The 19,321-nt window shown below is 35.7% G+C and overlaps 1 protein-coding gene across 4 annotated transcripts in view; it reads right to left on the bottom strand.

Annotated features, from left to right (window-relative positions):
* Positions 1 to 5,212: 5,212 nt before the first annotated feature.
* SREK1 (splicing regulatory glutamic acid and lysine rich protein 1) overlaps positions 5,213 to 19,321 on the bottom strand; it is a 44,497-nt gene continuing 30,388 nt past the window's right edge. For 3 of the 4 annotated variants that reach the window (XM_065905749.1, XM_065905751.1, XM_065905752.1), the window contains exons 8-12: positions 18,727 to 18,846; positions 17,975 to 18,361; positions 14,222 to 14,317; positions 8,455 to 8,599; positions 5,213 to 7,385 (exon numbers count right to left, since the gene is read on the bottom strand). In XM_065905749.1, the coding sequence (XP_065761821.1) occupies positions 7,236 to 7,385; positions 8,455 to 8,599; positions 14,222 to 14,317; positions 17,975 to 18,361; positions 18,727 to 18,846 (898 nt within the window). In that variant the 3' untranslated portion in view covers positions 5,213 to 7,235. The remainder of the gene's footprint in view (positions 7,386 to 8,454; positions 8,600 to 14,221; positions 14,318 to 17,974; positions 18,362 to 18,726; positions 18,847 to 19,321) is intronic. The other variant, XM_065905750.1, reaches the window with a different exon arrangement.

The following is a 19,321-nucleotide window of genomic DNA, read 5'->3' as shown; positions in this document are numbered from 1 at the left end:
AATGACCATCGCAAGTACACAGTTCATTCACCAAATGGAGAGTTAAACTTCTGACATATGAGAGAAGGCATTCCACTTGCTGTTACAATTAGTGGCAGTTTTCATTGTACAAATACTAGTTCATCAACAGATGAATGGATAGAGAGAATGTGGTACATATATACGATGGAATATTACTCAGCCACAAAAAAAGCAATGAATTTGAGTCAGTTGTAGTGAGGTGGATGAACCTCTCAGAGCCTGTTATACAGAGTGAAGTAAATCAGAAAGAAAGGCAAATAGAGGAAAACAACAGAAAGGGAAAGACAGAGATCTCAAGAAAGTTGGAAGTATCAAAGGAACATTTCATTCAAAGATGGGCACAATAAAGGACAGAAACAGTAAAGATCTAACAGAAGCAGAAGGATCAAGAAGAAATGGAAAGAACATACAGAAGAACTACACAAAAAAAGATCTTAACGACCCAGATATCCACAATGATGTGGTCACTCACCCAGAGCCAGACATTCTGAGAGCAAAGTCAAGTGGGCTTAGGAAGCACTGCTGTCAATAAAACTAGTGGAGGCAATGGAATTCCATTATAACTATTTAACAATCTTAAAAGATGATGCCCCAACTAATAAAAAAATTAAAAAAAGATGATGCCATCGAAGTGCTATACTCAGTATGTCAGCAAATTTGGAAAACCCAGCAGTGGCCACAGAACTGGAAAATGTCGATCCTCATCCCAATTCCCAAGAAGGCCAATACTAAAGAACATTCAAACCACCAGACAATTGCACTCATTTCCCATGCCAGTAAGGTTATACACAAAATTCTGCATGCTAGGCTTCAGGATTATGTGAACTGAGAACTTCCAGATGTCCAAGCGAGGTTCAGAAAAGGCAGAGAAACCAAATTGCAAACATTCACTGGATCAGAGAAAGCAAAGGAATTCCAGAAAAATATCCACCTCTGTTTCACTGACTATGCTAAAAGCCTTTGACTATGTGGATCATAACACTGAAAAACTCTTAAAGAGATGGGGATACCAGGCCATCTTACCTAGCTCCTGAAAAACCTGTATGCTAGTCAAGAAGCAACAGTTAGAATAGAAAACAACTGACTGATTCAGGCTTGAGAAAGGAGTCTGACGAGGCTGTTTATCATCACTCTGTTTACTTAACTTAGATGCAGAGCACATCATGCGAAATGCCGGGCTAGATGAGTTACAACCTGGAATCAAGATTCCTGGGGAAAATATCAACCACCTCAGATATGCGGCTGATACCACTGTAATGGCAGAAAGCAAAGAGGAACTAAAGAACCTCTTGATGAGGGTGAAGGAGTAAAGTGAAAGAGCCAACTGAAAACTAAATATTAACAAAACTAAGATCATGGCATCCGGCCCCATCACTTCACAGGAAACAGAAGAGGAAAGGTGAAAGTAGTGACAGATATCCTCTTCCTAGGCTCTAAAACCACTGCGGATGGTGACTGCAGGCATGCAATTAGAAGACGAATGCTTTTTGTCAGGAAAGTTATGACAATCCTAGACAGTGTGTTAAAAAGCAAAGACATCACTTTGCTGACAAAAGTCTGTTTAGTCAAGGCTATGGTCTTTCCAGTAGTCACATATGGTTGTGATACCTGGACCATAAAGAGCACCAAAGAATTAACTGATGCTTTTGAACTGTGGTGAGGCAGAAGACTCTTTAGACTCCTTTGGACAGCAAGGAGATCAAACTAGTCAATCTTAAAGGAAATCAATCTTGAATACTCACTGGAGGGACTGATGCTGAAGCTTAAGCTCCAATACTCTGGCCACCTGATGCAAAGAGCCAACTCACTGGAAAAGACCCTGATGCTGGGAAAGATTGAAGGCAGAAGAAGAGGGCGACAGAGGATGAGATGGTTGGATGGCATCACTGATGCAATGGACATGAACTTGAGCAAACTCCTGGAGATGGTGAGGGACAGGTAAGTCCAGGGTGCTGCAGTCCATGGGGTCACAAAGAGTCGGACACGACTTGGCAACTGAACAACAAATCAGAAAAACAAACATCGTATATAAGGCACATATATGGAATCTAGAAAAATAGCACTAATCAACCTATTTACAGGGAAGAAATAGAGGTGAAGACGTGGAAAGCATACTTGTGAACCCAACAGGGGAAGGAGAGGGTAGGATGAACTGAGAAAGTAGCACTGACATATATACACCATCATGTGTAGAGCAGGTAACCAGTGGGAAGCTGCTGTGTAAAACAGGGAGCCTGCCCTGGCACTCACTGACCTAGGGGGTGGGACGGGAGAGGGCAGGGAGGCTTATGAGGGAGGCGATGCATATATATGACCGATCACCACTGTTACACAGCAGAAACCAACACAACACTGCCAAGCAATTATCCTCCAATAAACAGAGGTGGCTCTGAAAATAAAAGGGAGATTCACAGAGCTGCTGTCACTTACTGCAACACTGCAAAACATTAGAGACGCAAAGCTTTGACTTGAGACCACCACATAACATGAAGAATACCCGATGATCAAATACCTCTACCCTGAAGAGGCCATTGCCAACCTTTCAGTTATAAAAGTACACTGTAAATACGTAATTAAATGTCTTAGATTGAATTACTACTCAACAGTGGAGACTTTAAGATTTTCATTTTATTAAAAATAGAGCAACACAACAGCAGCAGCATTTGATAAATCTTCACTAGTACCATTTGGAAGTAGTCCTACTCACATAAATATACACCACCTATGCAGTACCCATTTTTTACATTTTAAACCCTTTCCTTGATAATCCATATAGCATTTTGTAAAAAATAGCACTACTGTATTAAACCTAGTTAAGATGGAGAAAAGTAACATCTAACTGCTAAACTGAACTACCTATATAACTACACAGTACACCCAAATATAACCTTCTGTGGAAATTAAGAGAATTCTGTAGTTTCCCAACAGTTTTTTGCCTACCAGTAACCTTAAATGGTAGAACAATCTCTTCAACTCTAATTCTTTCAGCATGAATTTCATGAATTTGAACTTACAGATATAGTTAAGAAATTACCTACCTAACAAATAGAAGTTAATCAAGAATGAAGGCAACTATTATTCTATTCCAATCCTCAGAAAGGAAATCTTACCAGTAAAATTTGTGAAGTTTTATAAAAGTTGGCAAGTCTCAAAATTAAAATGTTACAAAGTAAATTTAAAACTCAGACAGACTAAAAATTTAAGAACAGTATGTTAAGAAATGTTGCATTATATATAAACTAACAATTGTAATAAATTGATTGCTAGAAACTATAAAATTACCTTAAAATGAAACAGAAAGAAATCTAGTTATTAGTTTCTAAATCCCACCTAGTAATAATAGCTTTAGCTTTTATTTTAAAAATTATGTACCAATCTTTGGCAGAATCACCAATAAAAGTGTGTTTAAGAAAAACAAATTCACCCACAAACCCAAGATTAAGTAGGGAAGTGAATTTTATTTTTAAAAGATTACTTTATTACATTTATACTTGACTCCTGCTTCCAGAAATATCACTTAGCCCTTCTGAGAGCACTAACCTCTGAAACTTAAAAATCAACAATTTAATTTTAAGTGACTGTTACATTACTGAATAAACATTAGAAAATACTAAGCATATATGTAGTAAAAGTTCTTTTAAAATCTTTAAAACACCCTAAGGAACGTAATTACTTTGTGGAAATGGCTCTACTTCATAAGTGACCAATTAAAACCAGATACTCCTTTCAATAAAAACATAAGAAATATCTCATTGAAATGTTATTCAATACAACGCTCAAAAAGAATTCATTTTAACTGCTAATTCAACTACTAAAGAAAGATTTAAATCAAATCATACTAAAAGACCCTGATGCTGAGAACAACTGAAGACAAGAGGAGGAGGAGGTGGCAGAGAACGAGATGGTTAGCCAGCATAACTGACTTAATGCACATGAATCTGAGCAAACTTTGGGAGACAGTGAAGGGCAGAGCCTGGTGTGCTGCAGTCCATGGGGCTTAGTGACTGAACAACAATTGTTCCAAATTTTTAAACTTTTAAAAGCCTATTATTACATACTATATTCCTTAAATTTGAATGATAGCTTCAGTTAGGACCAAATTTGCCTCCAGATTCATTTTAAACACAGAAACCCATATAACATATAAGAATGAATGAGGATACTGAGGATGACTAATATCACAAAAGAAATTATTTTCTTGACCAAAAAAAAAAATTGATTCTAAACGCCAGTGTTTACTTTTCAATGTCAAAATTTGACTCTTGGATACTTCTCAAGATCAATGTAGCAAATACTGAATACCTTGGAAAATAATTCTAAACAGAAAAGCACAAGCTGACCAGTGTATTTGTAACTACGTATTAATTAGACTCAATGGAAAATAATGAGACAGCTGCAGAAGTTAAGGGTTTATACTTGATTCCTCACATGAAACTGGCTAGCTTATAAAGGAACATCTTTTATTACCAGTTAAGTGTACACTGCTGAAGAACAAAAACAGAAGGACCAACAGAATTTGTCTAGAATGATGAAGAGCAACTACAATTTAAGGGACAGAACATACTCGCCATGTAATCAAGCTGAAACAGGTAACTTACAGCTGGCATCAAGTATAAAATGCTGTCTTCTTGGCCTTACCTCAAGTTTTCCTGACATCTACCTGGGGTGAAAAAGACAGCTTTAAAAAAACAATGAAGTACCTTAAAAGAAAATAATAAACAAATGAAAACACATCAGCCCTTATAAGTGAACAAAGAGAAAATCTTTTTCACTCACACACACACACACTCTCTCTCTCCCCCCGTCACCCTCCCTTCCTTACCTCTAGACCCCTAGAAAGTTTTGCTTCCCCAGGCCTGTTTAAGAAAATGACTTCACGTTCTCTGGGCCTCTGGTATTCCTACTCATGCCCAATTTTTATAAATCAGTGTCTTTTAAGATTAGTATGGTTATCTTAAAGCTGAATAAATATCATCAGGAAGAAAAATAATTGGCATCAGGAACCAAATTACATATGTTAATTACCAACTAACCAAACATTGTACAGAGTACAAGAAAATACTCAAAACTTTAAATGACTGCTTTATAGACACCATACAAACATGCATACCAAAACAATCCCCATAGCTATGCCAACTAAAACAAGAACAGGATAAACCTAAGATGCTGTTTTGAAATGCATAAACAAATATTTTCCTCTAAAATACTTAGCTTTATTAGAGAAATGGTACTAAAAATAACAAAGATTCAAACAACATTTGTTCTATTCTACTTACATATCATAAATAAGAAGCTCTGATGCAAGACACACACTCCTTCAATCTTTCCATGTGCACCCAAGCATTCCTGTATCAAAATAAGCTGTTTACCAGCCAACCGTATGTGGCTGAATGATTAAAATGACCATCTATACTTTACATAGTAAAGCATTTTCAAAAATTTAATGTACATAGTGACAAAGAGGAAAAAAAAAAACAGTAATTGTGAACACATGAAGAGTAGTTAAGCAGCTTCATAATCAAACCAGGCTTCATTATTTGCAATAAGGGCAATTCCTTCCATTCTCCGCCAAATACTTAAGTTTCAATAGTATTAACATTAAGAGAAAACTCAAGTTGAAACCAAGTAACTGATGTGTTACTCAGCTCTTTAAATCCATAAGTAACTCTTCCCATGAGGTAAGGCAACTGAGTAATTTGATTGTATTAGACTGCATTAAAATAATTATACTTGATTTTTTAAAATAACATGCTAATTAAAAGGCATAACTTTTGGAAATATAACAATGAAAAGAGTTCTGATATAAGTTGTGGTTTGGGGGAAAGTATTAGCAATGTTGTCATTTTACTACTTGCATACTTTCTGCAAAAAGTGTGCCTAACAATGTAGGATGACCTGTATTTTAAGCTTAAAGTAAACATACTTTACACATAAAACAAATAACCGCATGTACTCTCCTTTAAGCACAATCTCTGCACATCATTTATGAGACGATGATTGAGAGGTAATAATTAAGGCCATCCAATGTAGACAACTAAAGGGTCTTGCTTTAAGTAAAATAAGAACATGCTGCTTCATTTTCAATTATCACAGTATAAAACTGATGGTCCCGAAACTGCACTGTTGTTTTAAGCGCTAAAGTCATTCTTAAAAACAGACTTCACTTACCTCTCATATTAGGTAAGTAAGAAGCTCTTCTGACATATCACTTTCACACTTTTCTATGGGAGGGAATGGAATACCCATCTAAATTCCATATGAATTGAGAATGACTTGCTCATATAAAATTCTAGAAAACAGTATACCACATTGTAGAAGGCACTAAAGCTTCAGCTTGTGCTCCCATAGCCCATTTTGAAAACCCAGTTTTCTTTTTATAAATGGCACCTTTACCACCTACAGCTGACAACACACACTGCAATATTGTTCATAATAAGCTCGGAAATGTCAAGAAAGTTCAAAAAGAAATGCTTACTATGTGGGGAGACCCAATGATTCTAAACACTGAATACTAATATGTCATTAGTACTCAACACAGCTGTTCTTCCTTTAAAAAGAGAACAGTAGCATGCATTGTCAGTTGGTTTGTAATCCACTTATTTAAGCAACTTTAATCTGTAAAGTTATTTTAAAGAAAAACCACTGTCCTAAACTGTGAGCAAAAGAAAACACAATAGTGAGAATTTAACACAATCACTATAAATCCTGTGAAGTAAATGTTAAAACTTCTTACAAACTCTGCACTTACAAGGGTGTGTACATATTTGCACCGATTTCAAGCACATTATCAATCTGTATATATTGAAATTAAAAAAAAAGTAAAATAATACAAAATCAGTTTCTAGCATTTCTTAAAAGAGCCTCCAAAGCTTATCTCCAGTCTTTATGGACAGTATAACAAATTTAGATCTTTAATGTCCCATTTATTTGTAATGGTTCTTGGCAAACACTAACAAACCACATGACACCTGTGTCAGCCACCATGGAGATGCACAGATTTTAGAAGATGAGTTTGGGTCACACCTGTTATTTTCATGATGTCCATGCTTTGTTTTCTTACTCAGTAACAAGATGGCCACAAAGTCACCTAACAACTAGAAAAGCCGTTAGCTCGTATCTTTATGCTCTACTGGATGTCTTCAGTCTAACACCTTGTTGAGAGAACGAAAAGCTCTGGATCCTCTCCCAGCGTTGTTCAGGTGCGTCTGCCAGGCCTATACCGCTTCTGCTTTGGCAGAGAGGTTCTCCTCATTGGGCTGACAACTCCCATTCTGCTGCACTTTGCTTTCCTCAGTCCTTGGTGCATCCTTGTCTTCTGCTTCTTTGCCCACGCTTGAATCTGGTTCTTTATTGTGCTCCTTCTCCTACAATGAATATTTAGGTAAACATTTAATATTTTTCTAAAGAGCTGCCAGCTGTTACATCTAGTTCTGGCTAAAATATGTAACTTTACCTTTTGTGAATTAGTCAAACTGGGTATTTTCCCCATTTACCTTTTCAAATAAATAGTATATGCAAACATGTATTGATATGTCCTTTGTACTTCTAAAATGGGACAATCCATGGAGTCTAAGATGGAATAAAATAGGTACACAGAAATTCTACAGAAGAATTCAACGAACATTGCTGCCTGACTTGAAAAAGTGGAAGAGATCTGCTGAAGGTAAAATAATTCCCATAGAGGCCAGGACAGACTTGTAATCTGGATACCAAATAAGCAAAAACAAGGGAATGTAGAAAAGGAAGTCACTGTTCTCCCTACCAAAGACTGTTCAAGAACAGTCCAAATTCAGTCCTCAACCGAGAATTAAAGAGGACACGTGGAACAGTGTCTGGAATGTATCAAGTGTTCAGGAGATATTATCAATGTTACTGACAATGATGATAAACTTCTAGCAGTATGGGAATAAATAAAACTGTAAGATGAAAGCTCCAGAACTCATAAAACACAAATATTACTTAGCAGCATAAGGAAAATAACCTAATTCACAAGTATTTACAATATTTATCCCCCTCTACCCCCAAAAATCCTTACTTGATGGAATTTGGTTTCCATTAATTATTCTAACTCAACAAACCTAACAATTGGTATATTATCACAAAACCAATGATAACATCATCGTCAAATTTGCTAAAACAAATGCAGTGAGGAAAATGGCAACAAATAGAAATATTCCTGTACACTGTTAAAATTTTTATTGCATGCCATTCTGTGAATAAGATAAGGAATGCAATTGTTTATACTAGTAAACATTAATTAGTTCCTATCTTCAAAACCTAGGTGAAAAAACTACTGATATAACAAATATTAAACAAGTAGTACCAAACACACTGTTGCCCTCAAGGAGCTTTGTCTAAAGTTACTACCTCTATGAAATAAAGAACAATCTCATGTTAATTATTTAAACCCTAAGCATGCAAAGACTTGCTTACTTTAAGTGAAGTATTGTTCTTCTCCACCTTGTCCTTCCCTTCTCTGTCATTAGAGCTCTTTCTTGTAGAGGCTGAACGTTCTCTCTCTCTTCTTTCACTGATGTGGTCCCTTTCTTTTTCTCTCTTTTTATCCTTCTTATTTCTGCTATAAGAGTATTAATAATGTCAGTTAACATCTCAAAAAGTAAACACCCAGTATATTGTTAACTAAATACTCTAATCTAATAATAACGCGTTGTAAACAAGCATATCAGTAACCTGGTAGACCAAGTAACATAAATGAGTCCTGAAACTCACCAACTCAATCCCACACCCAGTTAACTTTTTAAAGACACACAATCATTTCTGCAGAGGCACAATTTTGTATTACCAATTTCTTAGTTTTTAAACATTCAAGGTTTATTTATCTACTGTAATTAGGATAAAACAAAATCAAATAATAATGCTTTTACCCATTTTTTTAAAGCAAAAAATGAATAACCAGAAAATAATAAAAAAGATAAAATAATCAGATAAGGCTGAATGACTTCTCAGGCAAGACTATGACTTACAAAAACCTGGAACTTCAAATAATCAGTGACACCATGTGCCCTTCTCTCATTCACAAAGTCCCACCCACCAATTCAAGAGCAAAAGTTAAGCAGAAGATGGACTGAACGCGTTCCATTTGCAAAAACAACATATCCTTAAAATCAGAGGGGAAAAAATGATGCACTTCATATCAGAAGCATAACAAGACATCTTCAACTCAAAATAATTAACCCTAATATAGAATTCTTTGTCTTAATTATGAGTAGTTTAAAAATAAATACAAAGACCAAGTAAACGAGCAAAAACACTTAAGAAACAGACCCAAGTACATATAAAAATTGAATAAAGCATCTCAAATCATAGGGGAAAAGATGGTCTTTTATAAATAAAAGACCTGGGTACAACAGGATTATTATTTATAAAGTGATAAAAGTGGGTCCATATCTCATTCATGTATATAAATCCAAATGGATTAGAGACCTAAATTTTTTAAATGAAATAATACAAGTACTACAAGAAAACATAAGTGAATTTCTAATTTGAATGAAAGGGAAGATTTTTTAACCATAACTAAAATTCCAATAGAAGATTCATACATATGCCTACATAAACTTTTGCAAAGCAAAGCAAAAAAACACTGCTAGCATATTCAAAAGAAAAATGACAAACCAAAAAATATAGATTCACAACATACTTATGTATATGTGTTTATCTTTACATATAGCTCTTAAAAGTCAAGGAAACAACTGCAAAAAGAACGAGATTCCTTAGCAATATATTTAACCAAAAGGGCAAAAAATTTGCCAAAAGAAATATATGCATAAATAAAATGGAAATACAAACCATGTTCTTGAATCAGAAGAATTAAATAGAGTTAAGGTAACAATAGTATTCAACATGATCTACAAATTTATTGCAATCCCCATCTAAATCACATCAGCATTGTTAGCAGAAATAGAAAAAGCCCACCCTAAAAATCATATAGAATCTCCAGGGACATCAAATAGCCAAAACCATCTTTAACAACAAAATCGAAAGACAGTTCCTGATGTTAAAACTCCTTACAAAGTTACAGTAAGCAGAACTTTTCTTGGTGGTACAGTGGGTAAGAATTTGCCTGCCAATGCAGGGGACATGGATTTGATCCCTCGTCCAGGAAGATCCTACAACACCGTGAAGCAACTAAGCCCACGTGCCAGCACTGCTGAGACTGCACACTGCAGTTACTGAAGCTGCAGATCGAGAGCTGTACCCTGCAACAAGAGACGCCACCACCACAAGAAGCCCACGCACCGCCACTGGACAGCAGCTGCCACTCTCCCCAGCGAGAGAAAGCCCAAGCAAAGCAACGAAGACCCAGAGCAGCCATCAATAAATAAATACCTGTACACAACTGTTCATAGCAGCATTATTTACAATAGCAAAAAACCGGAAATAATACTAAATGTCCATCAATTAATGAATGGTTAAATAACAAAACCTGGTTTTAACCATTCATTGGAATATTACTCATCCATTAAAAAGGAATGAAGTACTGATTCATGCTATAATATGTATGAACCTTGAAAACATTACATTCAATCAAAGAAGTCAGATACAAAACCACACATACTGTGAGTCTATATGAAACGGCCATAATAGGCAATCCAGAGACAAGAAGCAGATTAGTGGCTGTCTGGAGCCATGGAGAGTAACTGCTAATGGGTACAGGCTTTCTTCTGAAGTGAAAAAAATGTTCTGGAACTAGCAGTGATGGCTGCACAAAATTGTGAACTCTTGAGAAAAATGCAACAAAAATTACTAAACATCACAGAAATGCACATTTAAAAGGGTGAATTTTATGTTATGTAAATTACTTCTCAATTTAAGAAATTTTAAGTCAAAATGGAACTGACGTTGGGTAGAGTCACTGACCACACACACACACACACTATATATAGTGAACGCTATCTTTTGGAAGACAAGGGAAAATTCAAATACATGTATCTGCTTAATTTTGCAAAAAATATACACAAAGAAGGATAAAATAATTTATCACTTATAGAAAGTGGATGTTAAAGTAGAAATCCTGAAGGAAGTGAAATGTTCTAAATATTATCTTTTTGTCTAAATAGAGTTTACAATTGATAAAAGTTTTTACTTTCGTGAGCAAAGTATTTTTTTTTCCATTTATTTTTATTATAGTAAAGTATTTTTAAAAAATTTCCCCCACCTCCTCAATATCCTACACCTTCCTTTTATTCTCATCTAAAAATAATAACCCACAAACAAATAAACAAAAGATCTCTGCTGGGGAACATGTTCCTTCTACTCTGGGCAAAACTTTTTATAAATTTCTCTTTTCTCTACCTGGAAAACCAATTGAAAAACAATGACCCATTAAGAAGATAGTGGGATGAAAAAAATATATATACAGAAATCACTAACCTTCCTATGTATAAACCTAATCTCCAATTATATGACATAATAAAAGACTTCATTTACAAGAACAAAAAAGCAACATATATCTAAAATTAGACCTTGAAAATGCATAAAATCTGTCTGAAATAAACACTGAAACATTCATGAAAAACACTAAGGATGGCCTGAATAAGCCATGTTCCTGGAGAGAAAGACTCACCTTCATAAAGTTTTATTTATTAATAAATCTATTCATCAATTTCCCCATTAATAAATTTAATCATACTATAACACAAATTATCGGTAGGTTTTACTTTTAGAACACAGTCAAACTAACACTTAAGCTCAAACAGAAAAATAAACACACAAGAATGATCAAGAAAGCTCAAAAAAAGAGAAATGAGAGGTATGGAAAAGTGTGTGTGTATGCGCGTACACACGCGCGCTCAGTCATGCCCGACTCTTTGTGACCCCATAGACTATAGCCCACCAGGTTCCTCTGTCCATGGGATTCTCCAGGCAAGAATATTGGAGTGGGCTGCCATTTCCTGAATGAGAGGTACGGGAAAGAGTGTGTGTGTGTGTGTGTGTGTGTGTGTGTGTGTGAAAGAGTGTGTGTGTGTGTGTGTGTGTGTGTGTGTGTGTGTACACGCGCACACTCAGTCATGCCCAACTCTTTGTGACCCCACAGACTGTAGCCCACCAGGTTCCTTTGTCCATGGGATTCTCTAGGTTGCCATTTCCTACTCAAAGAAATTTTCCCAACGCAGGGATGGAACCCGCGTCTCTTATGTCTCCTGCACTGACAGGCGGATTCTTTACGTGTGTGTGTGTGTGTGTGTGTGTGTGTGTCTTTACCAACTGTACTACCTGGGGAAATAAAGACCTTACTAAATATTTTAAAATACTATACAATACGTATAATTAAAAGCATGAGGCACTACTGGTACGCAATCATCAGTCAAGCCAATCCAATACCACATAAGGCCCAGAAACAGACGCCAACACAAGCAGGAAAGTTTAGTATGTGACAAAGGAAACATGGAATAAGTGTCAAGAAAATTGGGTTTTTAATGATATTGGAAAACAAAGAAGCATTTGGAAAAATAAAATCGTATCCATGTGCCATACTGCAAACAAGGATAAACTCCTAATGGATCAAAGATGTAAATGCAAAAATTAAAAGTATAAAAGTACAAAAAAACAATGAAGGAATTTTACTATAATCTTGGAATAGGAAAGACTTTTCTACCTGTAAGACTCAAAATGGAAAAGTCACAAAAGAAAAAAACTTGAGGAGTTAAATTATATAAATCAAAAATCTCTATAAAATTAAGTCTCATAAACAATTTCTAAGAAATGACAAACTAGGAATAATACTTGAAACCAAGTCACTGAAGAATCACCTCTGCAATACAGAAAAAATTCCTGAAAATAGAAAAAATAAAAACAGACCCCATAAAAAATGGGCAATGTATACAATTCACAGAAAAGGAAATACAAATGACCTTCGAATATATGAAGAGATGGTCACTTCACTCCTAAGAAAAATGCAATGAAAATTACTTTATACGGGTACCATTTCTCATCCATAGATGGACCAAAATCCACAGCTTTGGAAACAACTTGCAGGAGCTATAGGGAAACAAGCATCTCAAACTGCAGCTGGTTAAAGTGCAAACTGCCACTAACCTATATAAAGGACAATACGGAAGGAAGTATCTCAAAACTATAAAAACACTCACCCTCTGGCCCACCAACACCATTTACAGAAACTGCCTCTGCATACTGGTGTCATCCACAAATTGGCACTTGCCATGGGTGCTTGCCATCTACCTCTACAAGGATTAAATCATGTTCTGCTGCAGTTGCTGACCTCCAACACCCTCTGAGGAAGCCCAGGGTGGAGAGCAGAAATGAGGCACTCTGTGCTCTGGGAACACCGACACGACAGATCTTCATAGAGTAAGGTATTTTCAGGAGCCGATTTTATGAGCCCAGCTCTACTCATATAGCCCAATATCTACTCATATCTAGAAAAGCACTGAAGCCCTTCATGGTGACGACTGTTTCTTGTGACTAGCAGAAGTTTCACAAGACCAGCAGAAACTTTCTAGAAAAGTAAAAATAAACATGCTTGACTGCATGCACTCTCCCTTTACCAAAATCACATATATTCTGTCCTCCTCCCCGCCTCTTTGGAGCAGTCTCTCAGCGCTATCCGAGGTGCTGTCTCCCAGGCTGCAGTCCTCAAGTTGCCCCAAACAAAACTTAACTCACAACTCTCACATTGTGCATTTTTTTAAGTTGACACTGGCACACTACAAAATTATGTGAATACAGAGCTATTCATTACAGACTTGCATAATTTATAAAAAGAAAATTAAGAGAACCCATTCTACTGTAGGCTGGTTTCATAACAGGCAACAGAAGACCATGCAGTTGTAAAAAGGGATGAGCAGTACTCTGATGAATACAGAAAGTTCTTCTGGTAGTTAAACGACAAAAGCAACTGTACAACAGCGTACATTTGGCACTACCTTTTGTAGAAGATAAAAAAACCATTATATATTCTCAAAAAAAAATTATATGCTCCTATACACAAAACTGGAAGGACATACCAAAAAAACTAATACAGTCGTTACTTGTGTGGACAGGATAGATGGACACATCATGGACGTTAAGATCTATTTATAACTTTTGTATTCTCCAGATTTCTAAACCAAACTAATATATTGTTACTCATTCAAAATATAAAGTTATAAAAATAATAGACTGAAGAGAGAAAATTTCCCCCCTACTTCCTCCTCAGTTCTAGAACATGCTTTCAACCTACCTCCTGGGGGATGGAGACCTAGAAGATTTCCTTTTTATGGTTTTTGATGTTCTTGGTGATCTAGAAGAACTCCTGCTCCTCCTCCTACGCCTTTCCCTAGAAGTAAAAAATATGTCATTTTAAAAACCAGTAATTCCAGTAATATTAATTCAAATACACAAAAGCAATAGGGTCTGGAATGCTCTCAAGTGAAGAGTATTCTGTAAAGGTCAGTTTAAACTAATGTCTTTCATGAAAATATTCTATCATCTAATTTTAGTACAGGTCAAATGATGAACCATAAATTCAACAGATCAGTGAAAATATCTCTAAGATTTCATATTAGAAAGATGATCTCCTTTACACGTGATTTATTTGGACAGCAATTTGGACAGAGCAGAAAAAATATTAATGGATGTTTCATATTCTCTCTTACATTAAACATATTTCCTTCCTCAACACCTAAAGCATGTTACTTTCCAGATCCAGCCATGCATCTAGCTCCTTGCTGCCCCACTGTGGATTTTTTTTTTTTTTTAACAAGTTAATAGGCCCTTTTCAAGAAGTGAAAGATAAATAGGCTCGCAACATACAGACTTTCTAAACCCAAGTATGCAGAATGCCTCTTTAAGGAGTATTTACATTAGTTCACTTCACAGAGAAACTGCTTTTACCCCCTCAACCACCTATCACTTCATTATTGTTGTTCTAGTCATTTAAAATTAAGCATACAAGTTACTTAGATATAAGGAAATTACTTAAAAACTGGTATTTACATATGACGAAGTAAAAAATAATTATTAAATAGATTAACAAGATTATTAAAAACTGTTTTGCTTCACATATTACTGAATGACACATACTTTTAATAATAATTTTATGTGTGTTCAGTCACTAAGTCATGTCTAACACTTTGCAACCCGATGGACTGCAGCACACCAGGCTTCCCTGTCCTTCAGTATCTCCTGGAGTTTGCTCAAATTCATGTCCACTGAGTCAGTGATACTATCTAACAAATTACTTCATTTCTAAGAGTGGTCAACTTAGAAACAATGAACTGCAAGATGTCTATTATTCGGGTGATGAGGTATGAGGATTTATTTCTTAAATGACTAATGTAGCCAATGATCTATCTCACAAGAAGCTTTGATGATAAGTGGCCACAGAACTGAAACAACCAAATCCTCTAGACTTCAAGTTCTCCTTCTATGTCAGTAAGTTGATTCTAGGCTAATAAAATATTTTGTGTACATTTTTCATCTATAAAAATAAAAAACCAGACAATGCTTATATGTGGTATACACGGTAGATGTGAAGACTGAAAGAGTTCAAGAACTTTGAGTACACAAATTTCTGCTCTACCTAAGGTTCTTGCTTCCATTACCTAATTTTATCTCCAAGTCACCTAAAATTATACTTCCTACTGTGGAAATTAGATGACATTATTCCATTCAATCAATACCATTCTGTAGCAGCACTCCCCCCTCCCCCTACCTCACACACTAGGAGTAACTTTTTTCATAGCATAAGAATGTCAGTGTATCCCATTTTATATAAAATGGCTCCATCTTCATCAGCGTCTCTTTCTTGTATTTCAGGAATACCATGTATGGGTGGACTTCTAATAACTACTGGTTAGTAGTGATGAGAGACAGGCTTGATAGACAGCCATCCAGAATGTCAGTTAGTTGAAAAAGAAGCTATCAGCGCTAGTGTGCAGAATTGGAGTTACATAGGTTGACGTTTAAATTTTAGTTTCACACTTAACCAGCTGCATGACTGGCGTCATATTACTTAATCTGAGTCTTAGTTTTTCCAATGGATGAATGGAGATAATAACTCAAGTCTCACTGTGCTGTTATGAGGATTAGGATAATATCTGTAAAGTACCAAGCCTAATGCCTGGTGCACAGGAGGTGCTCAACAAATCTTTTCTCTTTTTCTTTGTTGGTCTAATCCTTATTGACTATAATTTCAAGCATTATTCTTAAATATCAAAATTTTTTCTTTAAAAAACATAGCTCAGAAGACAATGTTGGAAATAAAAACACCAAGTAGACTATTTTTCTGAGCAGTTAACAGGTTTCCTATTCGCTAAACAAACCAGAGCAGCTGAAAGGAAGAAGAATGCTAAAAGAAATTTTAAAACTCTTCACTAAGCTCTTCTGAAAGCATGAATCATTTCAAACGACTGAACCTTTAGGAACCAACATTAGTCAGCATTTATTCTCCAGGCCCCCAGAGGTTATCTAAGAACTGAATGTGACTATCTACACTTTCTTAAACATCAAGCATAAAAAATTAAACATTTTGAAGTCATCAGAAAAAGTAAATTCAAATGAATTTGAAAAGAATCAGGACACTATTTGGTGTTGTGAAAGGCATAAACATAAACATCAAGGAATGTGTGAAACACAACCAATAAAATAACTGCAGTGAAGACACCATAATTGATACCCACAGCAAATGAGTGAAATTATTCAGGTTTGGTTTCAGTGTGCTGAAATGTAGCAAAGATCTACTAATTTGAAGCTCCATTTTAACATATACTGCTGCCTTCAACTTTATACTTCTGAGGCACTTTTTAAAAAGTCAGTATCAAGTACTAGTTAAGAGTCTTCATTTAAACAATCACGGAAGAGAAAGAGCTACTGTACTACTATGCTTTTAGCTAAAGTGCAGAGCAGATGGAAAATTTCCTCTGAGCTTTGGTTTCTTCATGTTTTAAAACCATAACAGTCTTCTCACAGGCTTACTGTGAAGATTAAATAAGATTAGTCATGAAAACTCCACTGAAGACACAAAATCTGGCATATGGTAAAGCACTCAATAAACGCTAGAAAATTATTTTCAATTAAGTAACCAAAGACTAGCATTAAGAATAAGCTATTAAAACAGAAAGCAAAAACATTAGGAAATGCACATGCCAGTCTCAAATTATTTTCTATGAAAAACCTTTTAAAAATATCTTTAAAATTTGCTAAAATATGTTTTTAAGTATTTTTAAGACACAGTTTTTAACACAACTTAGGAACTTCCACTTGTTTACAGTGACAATATCATCTGGAGCAAGGGATACAGGTTGAGATGATCTTGAACTAAGGAAGGTCCTCGGTTGCTGCTGTTACTATGGCAACCTGCTGCCACCTGGTGGCAGCGTGCGTGTGTGTTAGGTTGCTTCAGTCACATCTGACTCTGCAACCCCCTGGACAGTAGCCCACCAAGCTCCTCGTCCATGGGATTACCCAGGCAAGAATACTGGAGTAGCCTGTCACGCTCTCCTCCAAGGGATGTTCCCAACCCAGGGATCGAACCCATGTCTCTTAAGTCGTCTGCATTGGCAGGTGGGTTCTTTACCATTAATTAGTGCCAGCCGGGAAGCCCTGATGGCAGTGCTCCTAGAGTTAAATTTACTGCTCATTCCAAAGAAATATAGAAGCCTAATAAGCAGTCAACTTTTCCACGTGAAACCAAATTCAAAATAAAAAGCTTGCCCCTGCCATCCCACCCTCCAAGAAAATAATAAGCAACAGCAACAACAGTCACTGGCACCACTGCCAGGTTAAAGCAGTGGATTACAAGGGACAGTTAACTTTTCAAACAACTGTGCCCAATACTACCTGTTCCTCCTCACTGATTCAATACTGTAGCAATCCCTCTGCTAGAGAAATGTTCTACCACTACTGTACTGGTTCCATGTATAACAGTATTTTCCCTCTCACTTAAAACTGTCATCAGTGAGCCTCTTGGTAGAAAGCTGAAGCATTATCAAACCTGCTGGAACTACGAGATCTTCTTGATGCATTGTAACTTCTGGGTGGTGTTCTGGACTTTTTATCCTTCTTTCTTTTCTCATCTATCTCTTTGGATCTGTCCTTTTCTCGTTCCTTTTCTTTGTCTTGTTCCTTCTCCTTTTCTTTGTCTCGTTCCTTTTCATGGTCTTTGTCCCGCTCTCTCTCTTTGTCCTTCTCTTTGTCCTTGTCTTTATCTCGGTCCTTTTCCCGTTCTTTATCTCGGTCTTTATCTTTGTTTTTACCCCGTTCCTTTTCTTTTTCACGTTCCTTTTCCCTGTCTCTTTCTTTTTCCCTTTCCTTTTCTCTATCTTTTTCTTTCACTCTTTCTTTTTCCTTGATTTTTTCTCGGGTATCTTTTCTTTTGTCCCTTTAAAAATAAAAATAAATAAATAAATTCACAACTAAAATAATTCTACACCCCAAAAAGGACCTCACTGTTTCCTCAACAATTATCAATACAAAACAACTGATAACAGCTATAGGACATTACATACAAATGTCTACATAATTTCTATGTACATGAAGCTAAATGAAACAATTACCAGGCTGAATTAAGTAGTCTGGAAATCTCATGAGTCATACTAACCATCATATTCAAATCAATGACAATTGACATTAAATTATTAAACAATCAGAAAAAAAGCTTAATTTCTTTCATTAAAATTTTAAACCACAACAGATTTTTAACAAATGAGGTCATGAGAAAACTACCCTTAAATTCAAAAAACTCACCGTGAACGTGAGCGACTCCTTGACTTTCGCCTCTCCCTTGATTTAGAGCGTTTTTTATGAGGGCTCTTAGATCTACGTCTATCTTTTTGTCTTGAACGTGATCTATTGTGGGATCTACTCCTAAAGAAAGACAAATTGTTAGAGTATCAAAACTTAGTCTCAGAATTCAATTTATAAATATTTAAGATCTTTCAAATGGGAGAATTTTAACACCAAACTTTGACAGTATTTATCAGTATTTTAAAACTCTCTTTACATAACACTTCAGATAGCTTATATAATTTATTGGAAACTTAGTTTATTGCCCGGAATGCAAAGACAGAAATAGAGAAGGAATTTAAGTTATTTCCTACGTCAGATTTAAGTTGATAGTTTCAGGTGTGGCCTTCCTTTGCTAAGTATTACATGCTTCAATTAGTACAGACGATTTCTCTCAGTCCATATTTTCATATCATAAATTGTCTTTAACTCTTTTTTTTTAATAGATTTTATTTTGACATGGACTATTTTTAAAAACTTTATTGAATTTGTTAACAATATTGCTTCTATTTTATGTTCTGGTTTTTCAGCCGCAAGACATGTGATATTTTAGCTC

The sequence above is a fragment of the Muntiacus reevesi genome, chromosome 14, assembly GCF_963930625.1.
Source record: "Muntiacus reevesi chromosome 14, mMunRee1.1, whole genome shotgun sequence".
NCBI classification, from domain to species: Eukaryota; Metazoa; Chordata; class Mammalia; order Artiodactyla; family Cervidae; genus Muntiacus; species Muntiacus reevesi.
This window is presented reverse-complemented; position numbering and strand designations above follow the sequence as displayed.